Below are 27737 nucleotides of genomic sequence, written 5' to 3'. Positions count from 1 at the left end.
GCCTGCCGGCGAAATCAAATCACTCGGACTGTTAACATATAAAAATCTCTTCTGAAATACATTTAAATCATATATGATAAATCTTATCTTGAAAAATAAAAATGGATGATTATCCGGATCCAGATGATGAATATGAGCTTATGTACGCAGATGAACTCGAGTTGATGCGAGAAACTGATGATCGCACAGGTAAACATCTCAGAGCAATAATAAAGCATTATTTATTTTAAAGAGCACTTCATTTATGCATAATAAATTTAATGACTAATTAATTACCTCTTATAGACCCAAATCCTGTGAAGAATAAACCAATTCCTACCAAAAGGAGTCTTGATTTTTCTAGTCCTATATGTACACAAACGCTACCAATCAGCCAAGATAGCAACAACGCATCTAATAGTAGCTTATTCAAGAGCACACCAAACCGACAAATAAATTCTAATACATCTGATACAACAACATCTAACAAGAGAACAGCAGAAGAACTCTTTGGAGATATAGATGATATTGACTTTGAAAATGTGCAGTTACCAAGTAAGAAACAGAAAACGGAAGAAGAGAATGACATGGATTTAATTAACAAAATCATTGAAGGCAGAAAATTGAGACAAATGTTGACTGAATCAAGTAATAGACTACAAGTTGCCAAGCAATCTATTTACGACAGCAAAGAAAATTTATCTTTAAATATACCAAGGTACAATTTTTGTATTTCTTTGAATAGTTGTAAATCATGCTGTATTTTTATTAAGTACATTAGGACAATATTGAGTAGTACTATTGTTACAACTTGAAATTGAAATAAATAATTTAATTATGAGACACACAATAAACATTTTAACAACAAACAAACCAGTCATTTAAGTTAAAACTTAAGGGTCTTATTCAATTTTATATCACGGAATAACTTAATATAGATATTTATGCAGTCATATTTGTTAGATATATAGTTGTTTATTATCAACAGATGGCCCTTCATGCCGTTAACAAATTCAGATGGTGACCGTGTGTATGTGCGGCTAGAGTCAGAGGATTCATGGGATAAATCACTGGATGCATGTACCAATGAACTATCCCTGCATTCCACATTTGCTCCGGTGTGGGAAGAAGCTAGGAAGATTGTGAGTAATATACTTTGCCTATTGGTCACCTAAAGATAAGAGTTTATGCAGATGAAATGAAAATTGATTTTATATTCTCTATGTTTTATAGTCTATAAAAATCTTAGTTTTATCTATATATATTTTAGAAGATTAAATATTTTGTTATGAAATGCATTTTGTCTAAAATCCCTCATTAAACATGTTTTAAAAAAATCTTCCCATTTGACAATTACAAATAATAGTAAATTTTTTATACAATGCACCCTTCTGTTACATAGCCTGTTATTAATATCAGTAATGACTTCATTTGGGAATGAAGTCTATTTTTGAAAGAATATTCTAGAAGTGAATCTATTTTTTACTTTATTTCAGTTAGAAAGTAAAGAGCAAGCTGAGAATTCAATAAAGGACTTGGATGCAGATATAATAGCAACCCAATCTATAGAGAATGTAGATCTATGGGTTGATAAATATAGACCTACCTCCTATGTGGATTTGTTGTCTGAGGAGCCAGTGAATAGAGCCTTATTACATTGGATACATTTATGGGATAAGGTAATAGGATTATATTGTTTTTTAGCTAATAAAGCTAACATGTGACAATAATTAAGTGAAAATATTTCATTTAAAAAACGCTATTTTAAGAAGTATTTGCAACTGTTACCCCTTACTAATACCATATGCAATATTTTAAATTGCAGGTAGTTTTCAAAAAGGAAGTGAAAACAAAAGACCCACAGGAGCGCAATAAGTTCAGCAAGAGGACAGGACAGTTTCAATTGACCAATAAGTGGAAGGGTAAGAAGGAAACTGAAGTTGAGATGGATGAAGATGGCCGGCCTCATCATAAAGTGGCATTGTTGTGTGGTCCACCTGGTGTGGGGAAGACAACCCTTGCACATCTGTTGGCTAGATTAGCAGGTAATGTGGTTGTCTATTCCTATTTTTATTATATGCCAATTCAGGGATTTTATAATTTTTTTATAAAGCAATAAAAACCAAACTAATAAATATTAAAGTAGGTCAATGCAAAGTTTAAATTCATAATATTACCAAATCCTGTCTCTACCTTATATATTTTATTGTATAATAAATTGTTACATACAATGTCAGGTTACAGGCCAGTGGAATTAAATGCATCAGACGAGAGAAGTACTGAGGCTTTCCAGACAGCTTTACAGAGTGCCACCTTGATGAGATCAGTGCTGGATGCTGATAGGCGACCTAACTGTTTAATATTAGGTAAGTATTACAAGGTGCTATGCACTTACAAAAGTTTGAATAATCTTTGTGTCTTTTTGTTTGATATAAATTCTGTTTAATTGAGATTACCAAATATGAAATACAGTACATAAAAGCAAGAAGCTAGTAACATTGCTCAAGAACCAAAGACTATTGAGGTAGCAATAAAGAAGGAAAGAGGTTTTACATACTCATAATTGTTTTTCATTTACATTTACTTTAAGAAGATTTTCTTATCTATCACTACAGATATCATTTTCAGATCTGTATCATAATTTTCAGATGAAATTGATGGTGCTCCAATACAAACGGTAGAACTTTTAGTAAAATGGTGTACAGCAAGTAGCAAGAAAGAAGATAGCAAGAAGAAAAGCAAATCTCAGCCGTTAAGGCGACCTGTTATCGCTATCTGTAATGATCTGTATGCAACATCATTGAGGCCTTTGAGGTATTGTAAAGAAAAATTTTTCTTAATGTTAAAGAATGATAGGAACCGTGTGATTTTCAGTTATTTGTTAAATTTAACGTTTATATGAGTTAAACTCACGAGTATTATATTTATAATTTTTTTGAAAAAAAAAATCGTTTGAAATATCCGGCTCGAATTACCAAGTAATGAAATGGACTGGACCCTTTTTTGTTCAATAGGCCAGTCTTTTTAGTAATTTATTTATTGGTCTTGAAAAATTTACAGAGTCAATACACGTTTACATAAAAAATAAACAAAACAAATAACATTTTACAGATTAATACACCTTTATAAGTTACTAGACGCTCGTCTGACTCCGCCCAGATATCAGGATTCCTGTTTTATCTCAAGGGAACATTTATTAAACATAAAAAGTATCTTATCACGCAAGTCAGCTGATACCCTATCTGTATACCAAATTTCATCAAAATCCATACAGTAGTTTCAGCGTGATCGACGGACAAACATCCAAACAAACAAATTTCACATTTATAATATTAGTGTGATAATAGATTATGAACATGAAGTTTTGTTATTTAAATCATAACTTATATATTCTAATACATAAAATTTTTTCATCAGGCCAGTTTCGCTCATAGTGACCGTGAGCGGCGTGAGCGCGGCCCGCTTGTCCGGGCGCCTGGCCGCCGTGGCCAAGCGCGAGCGGCTGTGCGTGGCGCCGCGCCTGCTGGCCGCGCTGGCGGCGCGCGCGCAGGGCGACGTGCGCAGCGCGCTGCACGTGCTCAGCTTCTGCAAGGCGCGGGGCGGGGGGCAGGTGAGTGCCTTGGGGCAGGGGCACGCGACAATTTTCAGTTAAATTAATTTAAAAAAAATAATAAATATAGAAATTTGTTTAACCATGGCGATTCAGATATAGATTATAAAGATTCAAGATGTAGAACAAAATAATGAATATATAAAAATATAAAGACAATATTCAAAATCAATTTGGACATTCTGTCAATATTTTAGCGCAGATTGCCACATAGACAACCTATATTGATTGGAAATAAATTTGCATTTAAATATTCTTTATATAATCTTCTTTTCTATATCGTAGCGGGTAACTCAAGTGTTGGTTCGCCTGATGGTAATTCGTGCCAAAGCGTGCTCGACTCCCACATACAATATTCACAATTTTTTTAAATATTGTTACAGTTAAGTATAGAAGACATAGAGAACACGTCAGTGGGCATGAAAGACTGCAGCAAGAGTATGATGCAGGCCCTCCAAGCGATCTTCACCATTAATGATAAGGAACCCAATGCAGCTTTGAAAGTGATACAAGCTGCCGGGGAATATGATAGGTATAACAGTTCAATTGTTTTAAATTTATATAATTAAACTTTTTTTTTATGTCATAGTCGGTAATGGAGCTGGTGGGTCGCTTCATGGTAAGCGCTACCACCGCCCATGAACATTTGGAGAGGTGTAAGGTCGATTGCAGACCTTACGCCTCTCCAAATGGATTGCCGACTACAAATTAGAAAGGGATTAGAAAAGGATTGAAGAGAGGAATAAAGGAAAGGACTAGTAAGGGTAAGGAAGAGGATACGGGTCTCCGGCTCCCCCACTTACCGAACGAAACACAGCAGAATGCTATTTCACGCCGGTCTTCTGTGGGGGTGTGGTACTTCCCCGGTGCGAGCTGGCCCAATTCGTGTCGAAGCGTGCTCGACTACTACATAGACTCCTAGTGGCTTGTCTTTAGAGATATAAATGTCTCAAGATTCCACTGAAACTGATATTCAGACAGTGACTTCTTTAACGTTTTCTTTCATTCATTTAGTGAAATCAGTACTATCAAAAGATTCTCCCTTTATAACTTATCTAGTTGAATAAAATATCATGTTAATATCTAATTGAAATAACAATTTCTTCTGTACAAATTCCCTTAAAATATTCAGATTTCTTGATACCCTTACCCAAGTTTTATATACAACTAGCTGCGCCCCGCGGTTTCACCCGAATTGTTTATTAACTCATCTTTATTCTTTCTGTTTTTCCGCATATTTTCTGTTAAAATAGTGAATCTCAAACTATTCAGATTAGCGGATGGAATCTTCGAGAACTACACAACAGCGCGTGTTGACGCGCGCCTGCACGCGGCGTGCGAGACGACATCTTGGTTGCGGCTATACGATCTCATATATACATGGATCCTTCGGAAACAAAACTATTCACTCTATGGATTATTGCCATACTGTCTGTCCCGGTGTTACCATATTTTGGCTACGAGACAACCTATACGCGTCAAGTTTCCGCTACAGGCGCAAGAGGTGAGTTGTTTGGGTTTTTGTTAAAGCGACATCTAGTGTTCATTTAGTGGAACCTTTTATATGTAGATGCTAAATGCGTGCTGGACATGTAGATAAAGTAAAAGAGAAAAAATCACGTTTTTCCTTTTTTAAACAGGTCTTAGATAAGGATTTTCGATTGCAAGGTAATTCTTTCCGATGTCTTTATGCTATTACATATGTGAATGTAATTTTTTTATGATTATTAAAAACTTTGCTTTCCATTTAAGATGAATCGGATAATATATATAAATTATTGTATTTCAGATGTCACGAAAGAAAACAGAGCTGGAAAGTATTGTATGGTCAGTGTGGAAAGGCAGTGTCCCCGCTGTACAAACCACACGGACTGCGCTGACTCTGGATGTACTGCCTATTTTACCGTATTTGTTGTCACCCCAGCTAAGATCCGCTAATGTTCAGGTAAGAAATGTATTTATAGATTGATGAATTTTTTTATTAATTTAACAACCTACCACAATAAATATATTAATTAATGGTGAAACTATGCTGATTAGTGGGCGCAATAATAAATTAGTGTGACTCAATGTCTTAAGAGGGCGAGCTGAATTTTTCTTGCACAAAATAAAGCTATAAGTACCTTAGAATAAACATTCTTGTAAATCAATGTCATTTGCTGATGAATTTTATACAATACACTTTGTATTGTATTGTTTACACCTTCCGATAGGTCTCCGTCCCTCTCATTCATACGGCCAGCTGTACAGCGTGAGTGAGTAGGCAATACCCATATCTCTATCCCACGCCCAGCTATGACGCCTGAGCGAGTACGCAAGTTAGTCACTTGACCCCATATCTCTATCCCGCTCCCTCTCACACCCAGCTATGACGCCTGAGCGAGTACACCAGTTTCTTACTTCGCCCCGTATTTCCAACTCGCTCCCTCCCACACCCAGCTATGACGCCTGAGCGAGTACGCAAGTTAGTCACTTGACCCCATATCTCTATCCCGCTCCCTCTCACGCGCAGCTGTGCAGCGAGAGCGAGCGCGCGAGCGTGTCGGCGTGCGCGGGCGCGATGTGCGACTACGGGCTGCAGTACGTGCAGCAGCGTGCGCAGGATGGCCTCTACACGTTCGTGCTGGAACCGGACGTGCATCGGGTGGCTTTCCTGGGTATTATAAATCGTCCCTCTTTATGTGCTAGTCGAGCACGCTTCGGCACGGATTGGGCTAGATCGCACCGGGGAAGTATCACACCCCCACAGAAAACCGGCGTGAAATAGAGCCGGAGGCCCGTTTCCTTTTCCTAACCCTTCCCAGTCCATTCCTTCTTTCCAGTCGTCAATCTTTTCCATACCGCTTTCCCGTTTAAAGCGGGTAGCTTGTTGGTGGTGATCGCTCACCATCCGGCGAACCATCAGCTCAATTGCAATTGCAGCAAGCACCGCTTATGGCATACAAAAAAATTCTAAATGGAAAAGCTATGTTAAAAATGTATAAGCCGAAATAGATAGCTAAAGCATTAAATAAAATATTGAAATCGCTTAAATGCCATTGGTGGAAAAACACAATTCAGTTTATACTATTGTACTATTTAATCCCCGAAAAAAAGAGGAGTTATATAAGTTTGACGTCGATGTCTGTCAAGCTGAGGAGTTTTATTTGTTTGAATGCACTTATCTCAGGAACTACCGGAGCGATTTCAAAGATTCTTTCTCCGCTGATATCCATGATCCCTATGTAATATAGGCTATTTATGTACCCCAAAGAGGGGGCCTCTAGGAATATATATTACTAGCTATGCCCCGCGGTTGTACCCACTTCAACAAACAAACAAACTCTTCAGCTTTATAATATTAGTATAGATAACGTGTATACTACTGGGCATTTATGTTGAAGGCAAAACAGCAACAAGTGATTCACAAATAACTACAATTGAAAAAGTTATTGTGTGGTTACATTTTATACAAAATATCCTAAAACTGATAATAATTACATGATATCATGGAGGTTCTTACAAAAAATTATATCTTTTATTTAAAAAGTAAAAGATCCTTAATCATTTGAAGTAATTAATTAATTTACTCAAATAAAATGAAGCACATTTAAGTAATATCCAAACTATTTCTACTATATTTATTTTATTTTATTTTTATTTTATTTATTAGCCTCGATCAGACACAAATATATACATGTAAAAGAAACTTAATTAAGACTCTGATGAGTCAACATCAGCAGGTTGGTCTGTTTGCCCCAGTTTGGCAAAGGCCTCCTCCAATCCCTTCCAGTCTTTTCTGTTGGATGCCGTCCTGGTCCAGGTTCTACCCGCTGTTTTGACAATGTCATCCTCCCATCTTCTTGTTTGTCTTCCGCGTTTCCTTTTTCCATTTTTTGGATACCAGAAGATCAATGACCGGTTCCATTTGTCTTCTACTATATTATTAAATCGTAATTGTATAATTACAGGCAATGAAGACCGGGTGAGACCACCGCCAGCGGTACGACAGGCGATAGCGACTGAACAGCAATTGGAAATGATTAGAAGGAACGATGAAATGGTACGAATTTATATCGCTACTTGCCATGCTATATCGGTATTTATTTATTTTCATTTATTTATTTCAAAAAATAAATAATTTTACAATAACATTAGTACAAAATACAATAATACAGACCCTGATCTTCGAACTACTGGTGTACTGTATCACGAAGGCCAGCTTCTTCCCAATCTTTTATCTACATAAAAGTTAGAATTTTCTTGTGTTTGGTTTTACGCGAGTATTATACATTTAGAAATTAAAAACTTTTCAACGGATTTTAAACGCGATTTATTCATTATATTATTAACCCGACGTTTCGAACACTCCTTGAGTCTCCCCGTGACCACGCTCGCTGTAAAGTGTTCGAAACGTCGGGTTAATAATATAATGAATAAATCGCGTTTAAAATCCGTTGAAAAGTTTTTAATTTCTACATAAAAGTTATAAAATCTAATTTATTATACATAAACGTATTCCACCTACATGAGCTGTGGTGATCGCTTATCAGGCCAATCACCAACTCGGTTGTCCGCCTATGGCATAAAAAAAAATTATTAATTCACTTTTTTATATATTATGACTTCTTTAAATCAATATCAAGGAGATTAACCGTATATAAATTAATAACTGCATTCTTGTTTTGCCTTTTCCCAAACATTTTTTATTCCTCTTGTCCATAATTTATCATCCCTTTAAAGCAGTCGATGCGTTTGCATACCTACCTTAGTAAATGTTAATGGGAGGTGGTGATCGCTTATCACCAGGCGAACCACCAGCTCAGTTACCACTCAAACATAGAATATATACTTTTTTACTCCAAACAGAAACAGAACTAGGAAATTTTACTCTTCCCTAGGTTTTGTGTGTCACACTCCCAAACTAGATTATTTTTTCAATTACTTATTATAAGTTAAAAAGTCTATGAAAAATAATTTAATTCTAGATGACCAGAAACTCGAAGAACCAAGATACAAACAGGAGCAAGGTAAAAGTCATCGAAAAGGCAAAATTGAAGACGGAGACTAAACTACCAAACCACTTGCAGAGATTGCAACCGAAGGTTCTTGAGAAATCAACGACGCAAGTGAGTTTATTTTTTTAATACCGATCAAGCTAAAGAATCTTAATTAAATATTAAAGTTATTTTTCACAAAAGCAGTAAAGAAAAATAAATTGAAATTTAAGCAGAACAATCAACGGTTTTAAAAATAAAAAGTCGCATCAAGTGACCCACTTGAAAGAAAAAATTAAATAAATAAAGTCGACTTGATAAATTCCTTTGAGTTAAATAGTGATTCATATTTTTTTGTTAAATGAAATACAACAAGATTGTACTTAACGTATGACTTTAAACGAAACAAAAGTGATACGGTTAGAATAAAGTTATGTGTGTCTTCGTCGTAAGGTTAAGGAAGTTATAACAAAAATCTATCAAAATTATCGTTTCGGATAGAATCGTAAGTGTGTTTACTTGTTTTTCTTTGACGTCTCGACTGTATATACTACTAACTGCGCCCCGCGGTTTCATCCGCGGAAGTCCGTATCCCGTAGGAATGTCGGGACGAAAAGTTGCCTGTATCCTATTCCAGTTGTCCAGCTGTCTACGCACGAAATTTTATTGCAATCGGTTCAGTAGTTTTTGCGTGAAAGAGCAACAAACACACACACATCCTTACAAACTTTCGCATTTATAATATTAGTAGGATAGTAGGATTCGTGTGGGAATTCTCTTTGACAAGGGCGAAGCTATCGAAAGCTAGTAGTGAGAAGCCTAGCCTACATTACAGCACAATATTACATACAATTTCTATATATTGTCTTACGATTCAAACCTATTTACTATTCAATAACATCAAACTCAAATTCAAAAATTTTACATTCAACTTTTACATGTATTTATGAAAAGTGATTTTTAAACTACCACCGATTCAGAATATCTATATATATAGATAGTCTTTTCATGAGAAAAATAGAGAAGAAGCTCAATAGTTGGGTAGACGTCAGCTAGGCCTCCCCTTTGAGGTCGCGGACGTATATTAACCAGCTCCCGTGACCACTTCATAAAAGCGGCTCGTCGGAATACAGTGGGGTTTTAGTCGGTAAGAATCCGACATAATCCACGGCTCCTTTTCCCCGGGGGCCGTGGGTATGTAAGATTTCCCCACTATATAAAAAAAGGCCTCCTCTTTGACCCAATTCCACCCATCTAGATTCTAGAATTACCTATCCCCACAGCAATTGCATATAGGCTCGCACAAAACAAAACTCATTTCGACGTGCACAAAACAGTCGTACGTATCGCGTTTGAAATGCTACTAATATATTCCATCAAGCCGGCAAACAGTGGCATTCAGCGCGTAATGGCGCCATTCGGCTAGACCATACAACTGTGTTAGTTATTGCTAAGCGGTGCCTTTCAGTGGTTAATTTGTTTCTGGTGCTACGTGCTCGGCTGGGTGAAAGATTCGTTTTTGTTTATGTGCAGAGAAACAGAGCGGGCTCTCTATGGGTAGGGTGTTTTTTATTTTATTTGGGCGTATTTTTGTCTATGTTTCCAAAGATAAAGGAAAATTTATTCAGGTTACTTCTAGGTGTTTTATATTTTATTTAAATTATATTATTTGTATGGGCTGATGATGATGATATTATGGTGTCTTTATTCTAATAGTCTATAAAGAAATACAATTTCTATTCTAAAATGTCATTTATCACATTAAAAATTGAGCTCGAAAAATGAGCGAATTCTGAAAAATCTCGTCAGAAATCGTGCAAATTCAAAGGGGACAAGTTTCAAATTTTAATAGCCATTAAAAGCTGAGAGCGTCAGTGTTCGGTGTTGGCCCCCGTAAATACAATAACTAATCACAATAAAAGGGTTGCGGCAGACTCTATTAAAACTCACAAAAGAATTCTCTTGCAACTCTGCGTTAGGGCCGGCGTACACTTGCGGCGCAAGCTTCAAAAGCTTTTTCTTAATTTTTTATATTGCATAAAGGATGGATTAAGTTTTTTTTTACATTGTGTAATTCGTCGTTCAAATATCGAAATGAAGATTTTACGACTCATCATTACACGTGGTGAGAAAAAAAAAGGTGTGTGTGCGATTCACACACGATAGAAGTGAAACTTCAGTAAATCGAAAAAAGAATGAGATGAATACATATAAAATATAAAACAGTATGTATATTTCTGTCTCATTCTTTGTCGGCTTCATTCTAAACATTTTTGTATTTGTGTCTCTTACCTGTCGTTTTTCCGTTGCATCAGGTTTGAAATCACAACGATTCTAAAGAAGTTTCACTTCAAAATACGACGTTTTCTTTATTCAGAACAGTATTTTCTGATTTAAAGATCATTGCTTCGCCTGATGGAAAGTAAAAATCTTGGTCTATGATGATGATCTATGACGATGTTTTCGTCCGCAGCTCCGACCGCGTACCTACTTTAAGTAAAATTTATACTTTAACTATGCGGTCGGAGCTGCGGACGATAGGATAGGATATAGTCCTAGGGTTCAGTTAACAAACCCGAAGTGTTCTCGGTCCTATTCGACTTCGTAGGGATTAGGGACTTTCCATACAATTTTCTGTCTTGTACGCCAAACTTTCTTTTTTTACTTTTTCTTGCATAAAAGCCTCCGGCCCCCAAGGAGCTGGTGTTTTAAGACAAATCGTAGCCACGCTCTGAGCGAACGCCCAACTGTACGCCTTACGTTTTCTTGTAGATTTTTCGTTTCCGTTAATGGCGTGTTTTTCGACGTCAATTATTTTCGCAAGCCCCTTCGTAAACAATAATGTCAGCGTCAATTTTACAAAAATTACGGAAACATAAAACAATAAAATTGCGATATTTATAACGCTTAGGGCTGAATGAATGATTTACATTGAAATTAGGTAATATAGAAAAAATATGATTTTAAGATTAATTATTGTTATATAATTTTCGTTTTCGTTCAGCGAAAGAATAGTTCGATTATTTGTGGTGAAGAGACAATAAGAAATTATCTCAATATTACATATTTCATTAGTGCTTATCTTTGTGGTTTTACTGAAACCCTTTTAGAATTTTAAAAAGTTATTCCCATACAAACCATTTAATTGTAATAAAGTTTTAACTTCCCAATTGTGGCGATTTTCAATTAAGGAAAAAATACTATACGATTTGAAAACTGCAGACAAAAATATAAATGTATTTGTTTGTCTTTTCACCGGAACGGAATGACGGAAATCACGAAGGTGCGATTTTATGATTTATTTACCTCGGTGAAACACGCGAGCTAAGCCGAGGGCAATACCTAGTTTTAAATAAAAAAAAAATTATTGTCTCTTAAATCAACGTCTTTTTTGCCATATGTAGAGTTCTACGTATGTTATACACATGGAAGGCACCAGCTTTCAAATAGAAAAAAGAAAATTAAAAAAATCGGTTCACCCAGTTAAAATTTACTAGTTAACAAACACAGAAAAAATATGGCGTCGAATTAATAACCTCCTCCCTTTATGAAGTCGGTTGAACGTTTCGAGACGGACTAACAATGAAATAACCCTGCAAAATCTTCCAAACAACATCATCACATAGCATTTATTTAACAGTTATAATAAACGGCAATTAAACATGTATAATATATCATTAGCAAATCGCCGTAGATAAAGCTGGAGCGAGAATGGTTTCTAAATTTATTAGCTGGGCGGTACGCGCGGGGTAATGGTCCAGTTGAGTGCAGTAATAGCGGCTAATAGACCGGCCCTTTTGGGCTTTTTTTTTTCCCGAGGAAGTAGACGGTCGCTCTTAAATGCTTTTGTTCGTAAGCTCTTTTGGGAGGTTCGATTTGTTTTTGTTACCGGTAATGGGTTTGTGGAGGATGATAGTGCGTTGATTTTTTTTTTGTATTTTTTCGTTTTTTTTTTGTGTTTTTAGGTAGGTGTATACTCGTAGTTCGGTTTTGTTAGGTCACCTTGCTATTGTTGATAATCTAAGCGTTACAACGTTGCATTTTTTTGTAAGAAATTTTCAAGGGAAAGCTCTGTCTTTTCAAAAAGCGGTAACAAACCTAGTTCAAAAGCAGAGCAATGTTGGGAACTAAATATTTGAATCAAATAATAAATATTATTGATTATACTCGATATTAAAACGTTATTTCTGTAGTTATTTAAAAAAATGACCTTTGGTAATTTGTGTATCGAACCTGTCATTTTTTTTTAATAAAAAATTATTGCGTAAAAATTTTAATGAAAAATAATGCGCAATTAAAACATGATTACACAAAATGTCCACATGAGATAAATGTAAGACAATTAGCAGATTTGTGAGTGCGCCGCGTGTCCGTCGGAGCGGGTTTCATTACACCCGCGTCATTACCTCTAATGCTATCCCTTTGTATTTGCTGAAACGTTTGTGTAAGCGTCTGCTAAATAATTGCGATTCGCTGGAAATGTTCTAGAATTTTGTTTTATATCGATACAAAATCTATGGTTGTGGAAGTTTAGGTGGCAAGACCATATTTGTTAGCAATAGCCAGGGTGTGAAATTACAAATTTTATTATGATTGTGATACAACTATTCTCTGATTAATTACACTTAAAAAAAATTATATACAATTTCCAAGTCGTATGTAATTAAATCACACAAAAACATGAGTCATTCACAAAATAGCCTAGACAATGATTAATCAGATACCGTCAAACCATTAGCGAAAACAGTCGTAAAAGCAATTCGCTTTCGCATCCATAAAATCGTCAGTCCTACGTAACGATAAGCATTAAGCTCACGACGCTAACATCGACAATAACACTCAGACGGAAGGAGTTACCCCCATAATGCGCTGGGTAAACGAATATACAGCCGAATTGCCCCTAGCAGATGTGATTGCCCCGGATACTCGATCGTCAATCTGCCCCCGCCGATATAAATCAAGCTCACAATGTCAGAAGGAAGTTCTTAAGAAGAAAAACTATAGGTCATATCCTTCCGGGGTGGCTGGCCAATCGGAAGCGGGCGGACGGAGCCCCACGCCCCCCGGTTATTCGTTTAACGCTAGGGTTAGTGAGACCTGGATGAAATTGATTTGGACTCGTCTGGCGTTATTGTGAGAGATAAATTCATTAACGTGCGGTGGTATCATGAGTCGATAAATACGCTAGAAGATTTGGTAAATTTACTTAGATTTTTTCATTTTGATGCTAATTCATCGGAGTGTATACGGGGCAGTTAGATACTGTTTTCTACATTTTAAGACTGACAAATTGATTAATGGATTATTACGTAATACGTAATATAATTCACGACAGTCAAGATTGTTCAATCAGCGCCGAATATATGTCGTAAAAAGTAATATATAATTAATAAACCACACGACATGATGCTCCAACGTTAAAATTAAACATAGTGATGCTCTTTTTTTTTCTTATTAACAGCGGGCAAACGAGCTGATGGCTCGAGCCTCCAGACCTCGATTATGGGCCTCACAAAAGCTCATCATAATAATAACTTTCAACTAAATAGTTTTATTTAAAAGACCTTTATTGCACTATTACCGAAAATCCCTCAGCATACCAACACTTTCTTCACTCCGAATACTATAATACTCCAATAACCTAAGGTCTATATAAGAGTATTTGTTAATAGAACATCGCTAACCCTGCCGTTTGTGAGATTTTTCCACGTCAGCCCTGCAACAGCGGACCGTTCGTCATGTGAGGATTATGCGTAAGCCCCGACCTATGGATAGACCCGGCCTGAATTATTAATTTTATTTCCATCAAAACGAATTGATATGGGAAGAGTGATTTTTGCAAACGAGATTCAGGACGAGTGTGTGTGTGTTGTTGGTAATATTAATATCGGATATAGTTAAATCGTATTTTTAATATGAAAAATTAGAACATGACATTTTATAGAGTTGTTTGAAACAACAATGTACATACAGCGGATGGGATGGTTCGAAAAAATAGAGATTATGTTAATTAATATATTTATTTCAATAAACTTAATTCGTCCATCTTATCTATGTTATCAGTTAGCTTAATTTATATTTAATCCAAGTAAGAGTTCATGGATCCAAAAAGAGCTGATGACGATGAAATAAATGAAGTAATAAATGACTGAAAAGGTTACATGAAATGGATAGCACACCACTTTACGTTAGGAATAACCGCATACACGATACACAAATTGTCTTTTCCTAACGGATTCATTTGCGGTGTTGAAATTTGAATTGCGCTCCCGGGCGGGTGTGCTGCAAATTGTGAATTAGGCTGAGGCCACGCGAGCGGCGGTATTAGAGTCTTACTATATTAAGGAAAGCAGTGGTGGCTCAGTGGTGAGGACCTCGGACTTCAAAATCGATAAGTCGGGGTTCGAGACCGGGCGAGCGCGCAGGAAATAAATTGATTTTTCAATTTATTTGCGCATGAAGATAACATCACCACTGCTTAAAACGGTGAAGGAAAACATCGTGAGGAAACCGGCATGTCCAAGAATTAAAAAGTTCGACGGCATGTGACATCTGCCAACCCGCACTTGGCCAGCGTGGTGGATTATGGCCTGAACCCTCATAGGAGGCCTGTGTCCCAGCAGTGGGAACATATATATGGGCTGATGATGATGATGATATTAGGGATATAATTGTACTAGCTGCGCCCCGCGCTATTTGCCTTATAGATTGTACATCTGATATATTTCTTCGGCTTCAAGACGCTGCGTATCATATTACTTACCTATTCAACTAGTGATTGATGAAGACTTCATATAAAACTAGCTGCGCCCTGCGGTTTCACCCGCGTAAGTCCGTATTCCGTAGGAATATCGGGATTAAAAGTTGCCTATGTTATTCCAGTTGTCTACTTACGAAATTTTATTGCAATCGGTTCAGTAGATTTCGCTTGAAAGAGCAACAAACATAATTTTTTTTTCCGTAAAGTTTTTTTTTTGTTTTAATGTCACAATCGGCAATGGAGCTGGTGGTAAACGCTACCATCGCCCATGAATATTTGTAGAGGCATAAAATGTTACTGGAAGGGGATTAACTAGGGAAAACCCTGCGACTATCTGTCTTCGGCTAGGCGGGCGATGCCGTGAGCAGAGAACTCGTTGTTTATAAATAAAACCTTTATTGTAAATGCCGCTGTAATGCATATGCTATCTTAAGTTTTTAAAACCAGTTGAGTCCAATTAGATTTCTATGAGGAATGACTTTAGCGTCAAAAACTGCACCAGCGATAGAAAAAGAATTATTATGATTGAAATTGTAATAACACTTAGTGATTAGTTAAAATTAGTGAGTAAAAGTACAGATCATTTTACACATTAAGATCTCTACTCATAAAAATATGCTTCCCATATTTTAATCATTGATGGCTTAAAAATAAAATAAAGGTATCTGGACAATAAAGGTATTTAAATATTTATGTATATATAAATGTTTATAATATAAGGTATTTAAACGTTTATTATTAGAATGTACGAGTATATATACATTTAATAATGTATCTGGGTGTCGCTGTACGTTTGTAACAACCGTCATATCATAATTATAAGTTCTATTATGCCGAGGATTTACTCTTTCTATCAAGTGGAGGTTGCGAATTGACGGACCCCATGAGGCGGGGCTTCTATTTCTGTCTAGTTTTTTATTAATTGAATCCAACCTGACCCGTCTTATTGAATGCCACTTATAAAAATATGACGGTTTCACATCGATAGATAATCTACCGAAAAATAATACGATAAATTGTAAGATACGGATAATATGCTAACACACGATCTTTCAACTATTGAAATTCACGATAACATGTATATATATAGTACTATAGTTTTGGCTAATTTAAGGAACAGCTCAAAAGATTTTAACAGCACCTTCAATGTGTGTTCACTTTACCAAAACTCTCGTGTAAACTCTGGTGAGTTAATATTTACTTAAGCTGACACATCATATATTTATATTTGCACAAAACAAAGAAAATTAGTTATATCATAGCAAAATCAAAAGATATATTTAGGTTTATACATTTTGCCATTTATCGCCGCTTCCATGGCCGTCGGTCGGAGCCCGTAGGCGAAACGGCTTGTTAGGTAGTTTTTACCCACACCCTCCGTAGATCACATCAACGCATTTTCCTACAGCTACGTAGCGTGTCTTGTTTGACTTCGACTTGGTCAGTGTTTTTAATGGAATATAATGGGCTTTTAATCCCATATAAATGGTCAAAATAGTTATATAAATGTGTAATTTTTTTCTCATAAGTTGCTCCTGCGTATCTATATTAAAATTACTCTTTTCAAGTCTCTTTTAAAAAGTGAATCTGCTTATAAAATATCGTTATGATTGGCACGAACCTTTTTAGACCATAGTTAAAATAAAATGCATGCATAAGTAATACGATGGTAAAGTCAAATAAATTGTTTAATTCTTGATTGTGTTGTAGCTTCATTGTTCTATGAGGTCATTTGGTTACACTCTAGACCTCAAATAACAATGGAGTTGTTGCTTTAATTGTGTTTTATAATTTTTTTTTAAATTGCAACGTTTTCTCATTAATTTAAACGCTTCTAAAGAATATTATTGTTGCCCAAATGAATGCGACATATCTATTGTTCTAGACGACTCTACATATTTAATTGCGATGACAATATTCGAAATTACGCGTCATCTCGCGCACCCTCACCCGCCATTATTGTAACTAATCTTGTCACAAATCCTAGTCCGATTACTTGCGTTGTAAATTCAAATAGGCTTAAATAACGCGGTTCGAAATTTAAACATGCGTATAATTTTCGAATTTCGAATGCGCCATGTGCGGTGCCCGGGGCGTTACTTTTTTCGGCGCCATGACGTCTACCCGTTCGGAAACAGACCTGCTAAACGAGCGTAACGCGAATATATTTGGGCGGGTTGCACAGATAATAAATGCTTTTATTGGTTTCATGCGGTCGTTGGAATGGAGCCGAGACTGTATATAATTTGGAGAGAATTTTGGGATAATATCTTTAGGGGTATTTGAGTGCCAAGAATTAAACATTAGACTTAATAAAAAAACTGTTTGATACGCAATAAAATACAATTGATATGATCTGTTAACACCAAACTCTTTTGTTTCCATGTTTATGATGCATCCGGTGTATCATCAGGTTTATGTAAAATGGCGCTAAAATGGCACAACCTCATGCCTGTATTTTAAAATATCGAAAATGAAACAGTAACAGTTGCGTTGCGGTAATCACCTCCGCACAAAACAAACATGTGGCATATTGCGGTGCCCTATCTGATTAAGGCAAACACCATTCAATGGAAGCTCTTTGACCAGAAAGCCCGCGGCATAATGACTCGCTCATAATGCAAGGGTTAATGGCAATTTGTTTGGGGGTAGATTTCTTTTATGCGCGCCTTAATAGAGTTCCTTACAGGCATGAATAGTGGCGCTCGCTTCATGAATACGTTTTAGCTTAGAATAGTTTAAGGGAAAACAGATTGCCGTTTTGTTTCTGCGTTTAACCTCTTTATTGCGTGATGGGCGGTGTTTTGTGTAGCTGAATTGATAGTTATATATCACAGTACAATGAGACCGCGTACAGTAGTATAACGCTTTGATCCCGTAGTAAAGCAAAAAAGTTGTCGCATTTGACACAACTCCATAATAGTAAATAATATAGTAATGATAAAAACGACGTTAAAAGCTCCCAAATAGTGTCCCGAGCTGCTAAAATGGCATATGTAGTTCGGGCTCGTTCCTCCAGCGTACCCTTACCATACACGAAGACCTGAAATGTCTTCGTTGAACAGCTGTTTCCATTATAAAGTATAATACTGTCGCATTGATACCGTATTTTAATTTTCTGATTAGCTGCCCCACCGTACCCCTTGATAGCTGATATATAAACATTATAACAGAGAGGTCCTTCGTACAATTCACGCAGAAGTTTATAAAGTATCAAGTAGATTAGAGAAGGCTGATAGTGAGCATTTCAATATGCAACGGTAAGTCGGTCTCTAAATACGGATCTGAAATATAAATAATTACTATATGTTTATGCATTCATTCAATATACTTTATGCTTTAGAATTAAAAAATATCCTATCGACAAATCCACGCGCTAAGACAAGCCAGTCTCGAATAATTGGAGTTACTCCTAAGTAAGCAACCTCGACGGTAATATAATTTTTAAATTCTATATTGAATCGCAATAGACGTTGATAGGCGATCGATCACGCGCCGCGGGGGAGTATCAATTCTCAATTTTAACTCCGCTTTGAAATCGTTTGCGCAATGTAATCTACTAGAGAGCATTAAATTGGTCTTCGAGGAAGCTAACGAGGCTGTCATGTCACCTGGTTATAAGCGTCTGCAATATTTTCTCGCGGGTATAAATTTAAATAGTGGGTGAAGATAGTAGAATTGAAATAGAAGGATATACGTGACTGTTCCCTTGATATAAATCTTGCTACTTCTAGGAAATTATAAGATGTTGTATGTGTTATTGCTAAGGTATCTAATCACATCATGCGAGATGGAATTCTTAAAAACTCAAATAACCGAAAAATTAGTGTGATGTAAATTATAGATTGCTCCTAAGAAGTGACACAGTTTAAAAATTAAGCTAAACTCTCACAACATCATGAGCTACAGCTACTCAATTTCCATATAGTAAAAAATATATATGTTTTTCGATAAAAACTGACACCATACATGATCAGAAAGTTTCCAAACGTGAGTTTAGTAATTATCAAATAACGGTTCATTTCATCATCATCATCATCATCAGCCCATATACGTTCCCACTGCTGGGACACAGGCCTCCTATGAGGGATCAGGCCATAATCCACCACGCTGGCCGAGTGCGGGTAGATGTCACATATCGTCGAACTTTTGATTCTTGGACATGCCGGTTTCCTCACGATGTTTGCCTTCACCGTGAGCAATGGTGATGTTATCTACATGCGCTGATAAATTGAAAAATCAATTTATTTCCTGCACGCTCGCCCGGTCTCGAACCCCGACTTATCGATTTTGAAGTCCGAAGTTTTCACCACTGAACCACCACTGCACGGTTCATTTGCTCATTAATTATTCCACCTCATTCTTTTCGATTTCGTTTCATTAATTTTTAATACACATTTTTTGTGGTCAATTAATGTTTATACGTTGTCACTGTTTTCCATTCCATTTCCATTTCCATGAAGTAATATCATTTAGATTACATTAATTTGATCAAATTTTTAATTTCATTTTTTCAATCGCTTGCATCAAAGTTACATCATGCTAAGACCTATCGAAATTTTCCACTCAACTCTTTCCACAATGGAATGTGATAATGGGTTATGGTAAGCCACATTATTTTGGCGTATTGCTGTGGGGACCCTGGTTCTCCAATGGAACGCCCATTGGAGATCCCGGGATCCCTGCTATTATGCTTTGAGTTGGGCCACCGAGGAGGTTTTAGTGGGTAGAAATCCCACATGCTCTACTTTTCCCCCAAAGCTAGAGTATCTTTCGGACATTTCCTCCTCGTTAAAAAAAAGACCTATCGAAAAAGGATATAGAACGAAGTTCGCAAGGGTTACATTTAAATAATTCTTTAGACCACAACAGCGTAAATAAAAGCTACCTACCTTTTACTCCACTATCGTGGTATTGAATATTAGTTATTTTTTTGTGAGAGAAAAAGGGTTGTATTTAAGTGAAAGTGAATTTATAAACCACTACTTTCGGACCTTTGTGAATTGATAATGGTTTTAATGGGTATTTATTGACCATCTTAAATCTTTGTTAAAACAAACTGACGTATAACGTTTGAGTGCTATGATGGAATCAATTATTAATTTTTTCGTTTTATGGCAAGGAAAAACATATTAAATCGCCTTTTTGATCTCTGAAAACAACCGAGGCTTGATAAAATAAACTTTATGAAGCAGTTAATTGTCTATATGTATGTATTAAATATACAAAGGTATTGGGCATCACATTTTTACGATAGCAACAACACGTTCATCTGAAAAATAATTGTGCACCCAAAGTTATTACCATAGAAATAGATCCGAAATCCACTCAACCCTATCGGCGCAGTTTGTCAATTTATCTTGCTACGTTCTCGTAAAAAGTTTCCAAATAAGCCCGGCTCGTAAACACAATGGAGGTTATATTTACGACGAACAAATAAGTATCGGGGTATGCCCGGGGCCTCCGGGAAACAATGAAAAATGACCGGCGGAAAATTGCGCGGATTGGAGAAGATCCCGTTCGATACGAGCGGATCTCACTTGAGATACAATTGGGGGACGGACTCGGCAGTTTTGGGAGAGCAAGGATGATGCATTGGTTTCTTTATTATGACTTATATCATTCAGTATTATCAGTTGTTGCTCTTGTAAATAGATGTGTACCCTCAATCTTAATGCGATCGCTGGAAAATATAAGGCAACCTTTTCGCGTGTTTCTATAGAACTAATTTGAAAAATTATACTTTTTAACTTACTTTTTTATCACAGGCCATGAATTATATTGTACATATAACACAGTATCATATATCCGTAGATCGTACTTTATCTAAGCCAATTGAACTTTATGTATCGTGTAATAGTAAAAACACTTCGTATTTTTCTCGACTCATGTACAGGATTATTGTTCGCAATTAACGAAGCAATTTCATATACTAACACAAAGCGTCGCCCTCATTAATTACCCAATGATTACTTTACCACCACTACTACACTACCTATTAACAATCGTCAAATGTTATCTCCCTCGCATCTTTCATTAAGTCGCAGATAGGTGTAATACGGAGAAAATTCCATACGAGAGGTACGCCTGCGGCCCTGTGCCGTGCTACTCTATTTTCCTATTTGCGCGGCAGATTGGCTGTGATTGTATTGTTTGGGGCGGGGCCCACCCCACTGCAGCGAACCGGAAAAATAGCTGTTTGTGATGAGTGTTTGAGGGCTAAGAGTTTCGAGTATTGTCAATATTGAAATGAACGCCGAGCGGGATGGAGTAATTGCTTTGTTATGTGCGGAGTTATTTTTTTTAAATCATTTAGGGTGGGTTTGTTAAATGTTTAACGGTACATTGTGATTAACAAAATTTATATGCAGCTGTACGAAACATTAATAAATTTTTAGTTTGAATAAATCTTTGTCAAACATTATTTATCGAACATTTATCCTATTTGTTTAATATCAATAATGTGAATTCAGGTGATCATGGTGTTCCAGTGCTATAGAATTCGGTTCATTCATTGAACCCTACATATCCCTACAAAGATCGTTGTTAAAAATAATATAACTATTAAAAAAAAAGAACTAATCCGCCTTCAAATTGTCAGAACCAACTAAATTCAATAGGACCACACGGGATGCACCCGCTTTTAAATGAAAAAAAATAATCAAAATCTATTCACACAGTCGTAAATGCTGAGGTAACAAAACCAACTCCTCATTTTTTTTCAAATCGGTTGGAAATATAGCCAAACCCGAAGTAGGTAAAGCAAGCGCCTGTAATATCGTTAAGCGACATCTAAATCAGCACATGATTGTCAATAAGCAAGCAGTACACACTGGAATATCGCGGCCATAAAGGCGGCACCCGTATCGCGTGCGATAACTTTTATGAGCGCGAAATTGTGTTTATGCGGTGTCTTTCGCGATTTATCGCCGCCGAAGTCGCGGCATTATCGGAAATATTGCGACGGAACGAAATTACTTGCGGCGCGTGATGCGAGATGGTGCGGGAATTCGAACGCTTCATACGGATTCATGGCAATAGTCTTTGTACGCGTTATTGAGTTTATATAGTGTTTGTTGTATTCTAGGGATTATTATCGAACTAGGGTGTTATTTATTCGGTAGGTAGTGATTTGACGTCTTATAAATACTCTTTTAATCCACAAGGATAGTGTGCGTGTGCGTGATTTCAATTTCATTATTTTGCAAATCACAAATGTATGTACTATCATCGATGGACTTCGAATTAACGCTATTTCATTAATCCACAATTTGTGCATTATATAAAAACCAGGACCTAGAATGGTACCTTGATTAACCCCATACTAAAACAACATGTAATTAAATTGAATTAAATCAATAGTCTACTTCACCATGACAATACGAAGGTAACGCATTTATACATGAACCACCTGAGCAATTAGTGTTATCTGAATGAAAAATTCTCGGCAAGCGCGTGTCGAGATGTTGCCACTCAACATAACAACATATTGCCACCACAATCGACACTAACGATGTACTAAACACTCCTCTCTGACAAACAAAACTATTGCAATTTCAACTTTTATTATTCGCGATCGCCCCATTCCATTATATACCGTAACTAAAAAAAATAAGATTCAAAAACGTTCGCCACGTAATCGTCGCTGTCGCTCTATGTGGTTGGTCGTACGTCTAATTGGAGTTTCTAAAAGAGAACGCCGCGAGCGCAAAGCTGTGTAGATATAGAAATGTTTTAATTGTTTGCGACGCGGCTCGTGTTTAAGTGACATATTCGTAGTTATTCAAATTTTCTTATATTTTCACACTCGTATATTCTCTATTAGATTTGATGAATGCCACTCGTTAACTGCGTTCAGCTACCTACGACTAATGACATTGATAACGTAATGTAATTTGCTAATTACGTAACCGATTAAGCACTGAATCGCGGTGTTCATATTTTTTTTGTTAGTTAATATATAATTAAAAGCTGATATTACTAATTCGGGAAGTCCGAGTCTCTATTGTGAGGTGGGTAATGTACAGCCCACATCTCATGTTATCTTACACAGTGCAGGGAGACTGGTCGGTTACAGAGTCCTGAGTAGATGTGATGTGGGGCACATCACACACTTCAAGACTCTGTTTCGAACCAATCTCCCTGCACTGTGTTTCGAAAACAAATCGATATTAGTATGAGGATTACTGTATTCGATTGACACCCCAAGACAGACGCTGTGACTTCTTTTTTAATGTGTGATTTCATGGTTATTCTGCATTTTATACGTAAGATATGTTATGGAAAATATAATTATTTATCATTAAGTTCTGCAATATAAAATGGATAAGTAGTTTATTTTATTGTAATACATAATGTATAAAACTCGTAGAGGAAGTAATGTTTACGCGGCGTGTGAGCGTGCGACTCAACGCGAGCAAATACCTGACTTTCCCATTGCCACTCTGGAGCCAGTAGAATGTTATTATTATATATTAGAATGCATTGTAATGTTGTTTTAACCATAATTATCAGGCCAAATGTGTTCCAGCTGCAGGAACACAGTGCAGCTCCTAGAAGAACTTAGGCCATAATCCACCACGCAAGTTAAGTCCGTGTTGACAGATGTCACGTGTCGTTCGTATCATTTTTTATTCTTGGACACGCCGGTTTCCTCACGATGCCTTCGCCGTTTCAAGTGGTGACATGTATGGTATGCAGATAAATTGAAAAGTCCTTTTATTTTTTAATTTTAAGATGAAATAGCATACGTTTCATAATTTCTCTCGAATCGGATATATTTCCGTTTTTTTTTTTTGGATAACATAATGATTGAAGATACTCTTTCAACAAGGCACAAAATGATATATAAAATGGTAGTATTTTAACATGTTATTTCTTTTCACAGGTACACAAGGACTTCTTTGGTCGTATAGTGCCATTGTCGCAGATTCAAAAAAATGGTGAGTGCTTCATTAAATACTATTCAAAGGAAAACAAGTGCCCGGTTCTTTTAGATTTTTTACCCTGACAGGACTGCAACGGAAGGGTTAATGTATTGGGAGATTTTTCTTGCTACGAGCAATATAATATTTTATTATAGAGTTATAATATTTATTTATCACTTTTCCGTTCATAAACTTTATAATATAATAGGATAGTTTTTTTATCTCCAAAAGTCCGGTAACGGGAAAGCGTCAGACAGCGGGCGGACGCGGGCGGGAAGCTAGTTAAAAATAAGATGATAGGTGACCGGTGACTAAAAATCTGTAAATGCGATGAAAAATAATTAATTCATATCGAGACAATGACAATGAAAGCTAAAATGATATCTTCGTTATAATATCATTCATTATTCACATACAAGTTATTGGTCTCGAATTGAGCCCAAAGTGTATTCACGTAACTGTATGAGCGCGCATAACCGGCTATTATTTTCAATTATCCACCGGCAAGGGTTGTTAATATTCATTCTTGTCAGCCGGCGGGAATCGAACACCTGATACCCGGTAATCGGACCGATTGTCTGCCGTTTAGATATTAATCCGGCGTAATTTGGGCACGCGTCGGTTCGGCGTTGGACGCGTCGCGTGTCGATTTGGGTCGTAATCATTCGAGACTCGTGTTTTTATTTATTGCATACTCATTTATTTTTATTGTTTTTATGTAATTTTCTTTTAATTGTATTATTATCAATATATCATGATTAATTCGTATTATATGGTCTGGCTTTCTAAACATTTAGGAATATTGTGGTGATGAATTTTTTTAATATTAGGCCCACTGGAAACTATATACCTAATAACAACGTTTATTGTAATTAAAATCACTCAATTGAATTGAATGAAGTCCTTTCAACTCAACGACTATTAACAAGTTATGCTCCAGCCTAGAACCAGGCCGGCTAGGTTTAGCTAGGTCCCGTGTCCCCTAGTGGGGTATGGGGCAGATGATGTACATCTGTTTCACTGATCGATTTTCTTTACGGACAAGTAGGTGATCAGCCTTCTGTGTCCTGCCAGACCGAGACATTTTTTTTTTTTGTGCGTCCCCACCGGGAATTGACCCCAGGACCCCTCGGTTCTACGCTCACGCGTTAACCACTGTACCAAGGAGGCGGTCATTACTACATGGATGCATTAGAATTACATATTCACGGCTCTAGCGGGAGATTAGAATGATTACACGTAAAGCCGAAACAATAGCAACATCGGGCCAAGTTATAATGAGCTGGTGTAAGCGAATTGTTCTCAGCGAAATTGACTTACTGTTTGATTTAACCGAGGCCATTAAGATCGGGGTGTAGATGGTGCTCCGCTAATGATTTATGTGAATTATTTATTTCTAATGTGTAAAGGCTAAAGTGTTTGTTTTTATGGGTTTTTTAATGCGCTATTGTCAGCTTCACCTGTATGTATGTAGGTTTATATGTAATCGACTCCTTCAGATTTTGACATATTCGATTTTGACAGCGGACAGATTTAATTCAAACTTTTGTATGCTTGAGGATCGGTGATAATGCAGTAATTTCATTAGTTTATCTTATTATCTTGATTAGTATCGCCTGGGTTTAATGATTTCGTTCATGCTCATTATAAAAAAAAGCAATTGATACAATATAGACGATTTTATAATTTTAGTGTGTTCTTTTCAACTATCCTACTTCCAACTGTCCTATCCTACTATCCTACTATAATATTTTAAATGCGAAACTTTGTAAGGATGTGTGTGTGTTTGTTGCTCTTTCACGCAAAGTCTACTGAATCGATTGCAATGAAATTTCGTACGTAGACAGCTGGACTACTGGAATAACATATACGCAACTTTTTATCCCGATATTCCTACGGGATACGGACTTACGCGGGTGAAACCGCGGGGCGCAGCTAGTATTTATATAAGTGCTTCCATTTTTAATTTAAAAACTAGTATGTAACAAAAAAGTAATTGAGACAAGTAGAAGCTGGTACAGTGATTTACTAAGGATTATGATTATGACCCGTTTTGTTTTCAAGACATTTGATAGATTTGAATTTGAAATATGATAATGTTACGTAATATTTGATACTAGCTACGCCGCGCGGTGTCAGTCGCGGACCAACCCACGAGCAGTGGCTAGTATTTATATAGCTCATGTCTTATCAATCATTTAATGCTGGCGATCATAAGAATATATCATGAAATAATGTATTGTCACCGTTTCTTGATAAGAGTACAAAGATTGAATGAAATCCATCCGTTTGGGTCAAATCGAGTCTAAAGGAGTCGGCTACGTACAAACATGCAAACATCCAAGTGAAGCGCTACTAAAAGCGTGTTAGTATGAAAGTTACAGTAATTGTCTAATTTCTGAATTAATAGCTATAGATAGATATTCTAAATTGATGAAAATTCCCAGTCGTTCCTGTTGTAACGCGAAACGAATACGAGATCTTCGCTTCCCGTGTGCTCACGCCCTTACGGATCTCATTATAATATCCCGGCTCCTTACTTGATTTTAGTTAAATGCTATTAATCTGAGCTCGGATAATGCGCGTCTATTCGGTTTGTTCTTAATAATAAATTGCGCCGTTGTTCCAGCGAGCCGACGGAGTTATCGATTCACAGATTATAATCATTCGTGAGTTATTTATCACGCTGAGCGGTTGTTGAGTGTTTTTCGTCGTTATTAGAACTGAAAGTATACACGTTTTTGCTTAATTAAGCATATAAGAGAGAGTACACAGTACAAGGCGACATTTATGCTGTCAACGAATCAATAGTTTAATTTTGAAATAAACTTGTTCAACCAAGCTAACAAACTCTCAAATTTTATAAAATTAGTATAGGTAGCGCATAATATTAACAGTCCTCATACGTTATAAAAAAATCCTATTTGAATTTTAACATTACACTACTTAATATTAAAATATCCATATTAATAGCAAAATCTTCATCCATATTTAATACTAGCTGCGCCCCGCGGTTTCACCCGCGTAAGTCCGTATCCCGTAGGAATATCGGGATATAAAGTTACCTATATGTTATTCCAGTTGTCTAGCTATCTACATGCCAAATTTAATTGCAATCGGTTCAGTAGTTTTTGCGTGAAAGAGCAAAAAAAAACACACCCATACATACCAACTTTCGCATTTATAATATTAGTAGGATTCAAATTAAAGAAATATTTAAAAAAAAAAACGAAGAATTAGAAAAACTTAGCAGAGTTTTGATTTAACTCACATAACCGTATTCTCTTTCACGTCTCATGAATATAACTCAATATTTCGTTGCAGACGCGGTGGCTGACGTCATCTCTTCGAGTAGCATCTTCTACCAATACAGAGAAGGGTTTAACAACGCCGTGCGGAGGAATGTTCGGATGCGTGATCTGTTATAGTGTTCATTGTTGATAAAACTTGTAAAGTATAAAAGATAATAAATTATGAATTGAGTA

General features: G+C 36.5%; 1 protein-coding gene across 1 annotated transcript; it reads left to right on the top strand.

The window, feature by feature from the left end:
* The first annotated feature begins 8 nt into the window (after nucleotides 1–8).
* LOC119840253 (chromosome transmission fidelity protein 18 homolog) lies at nucleotides 9–27737 on the top strand. The gene is made up of 16 exons (XM_038366770.1): nucleotides 9–189; nucleotides 286–697; nucleotides 968–1121; nucleotides 1476–1658; nucleotides 1805–2024; nucleotides 2217–2345; nucleotides 2628–2793; nucleotides 3397–3589; nucleotides 3973–4121; nucleotides 4862–5093; nucleotides 5379–5534; nucleotides 6102–6246; nucleotides 7540–7631; nucleotides 8557–8697; nucleotides 24213–24267; nucleotides 27577–27737. The coding sequence occupies exons 1-16, from the start codon at nucleotides 102–104 to the stop codon at nucleotides 27678–27680; spliced, it is 2619 nt and encodes an 872-aa protein (XP_038222698.1). The 5' UTR covers nucleotides 9–101; the 3' UTR covers nucleotides 27681–27737.

The sequence above is a fragment of the Zerene cesonia genome, chromosome 5 (assembly GCF_012273895.1).
Source record: "Zerene cesonia ecotype Mississippi chromosome 5, Zerene_cesonia_1.1, whole genome shotgun sequence".
Taxonomy (NCBI): domain Eukaryota; kingdom Metazoa; phylum Arthropoda; class Insecta; order Lepidoptera; family Pieridae; genus Zerene; species Zerene cesonia.
This window is presented reverse-complemented; position numbering and strand designations above follow the sequence as displayed.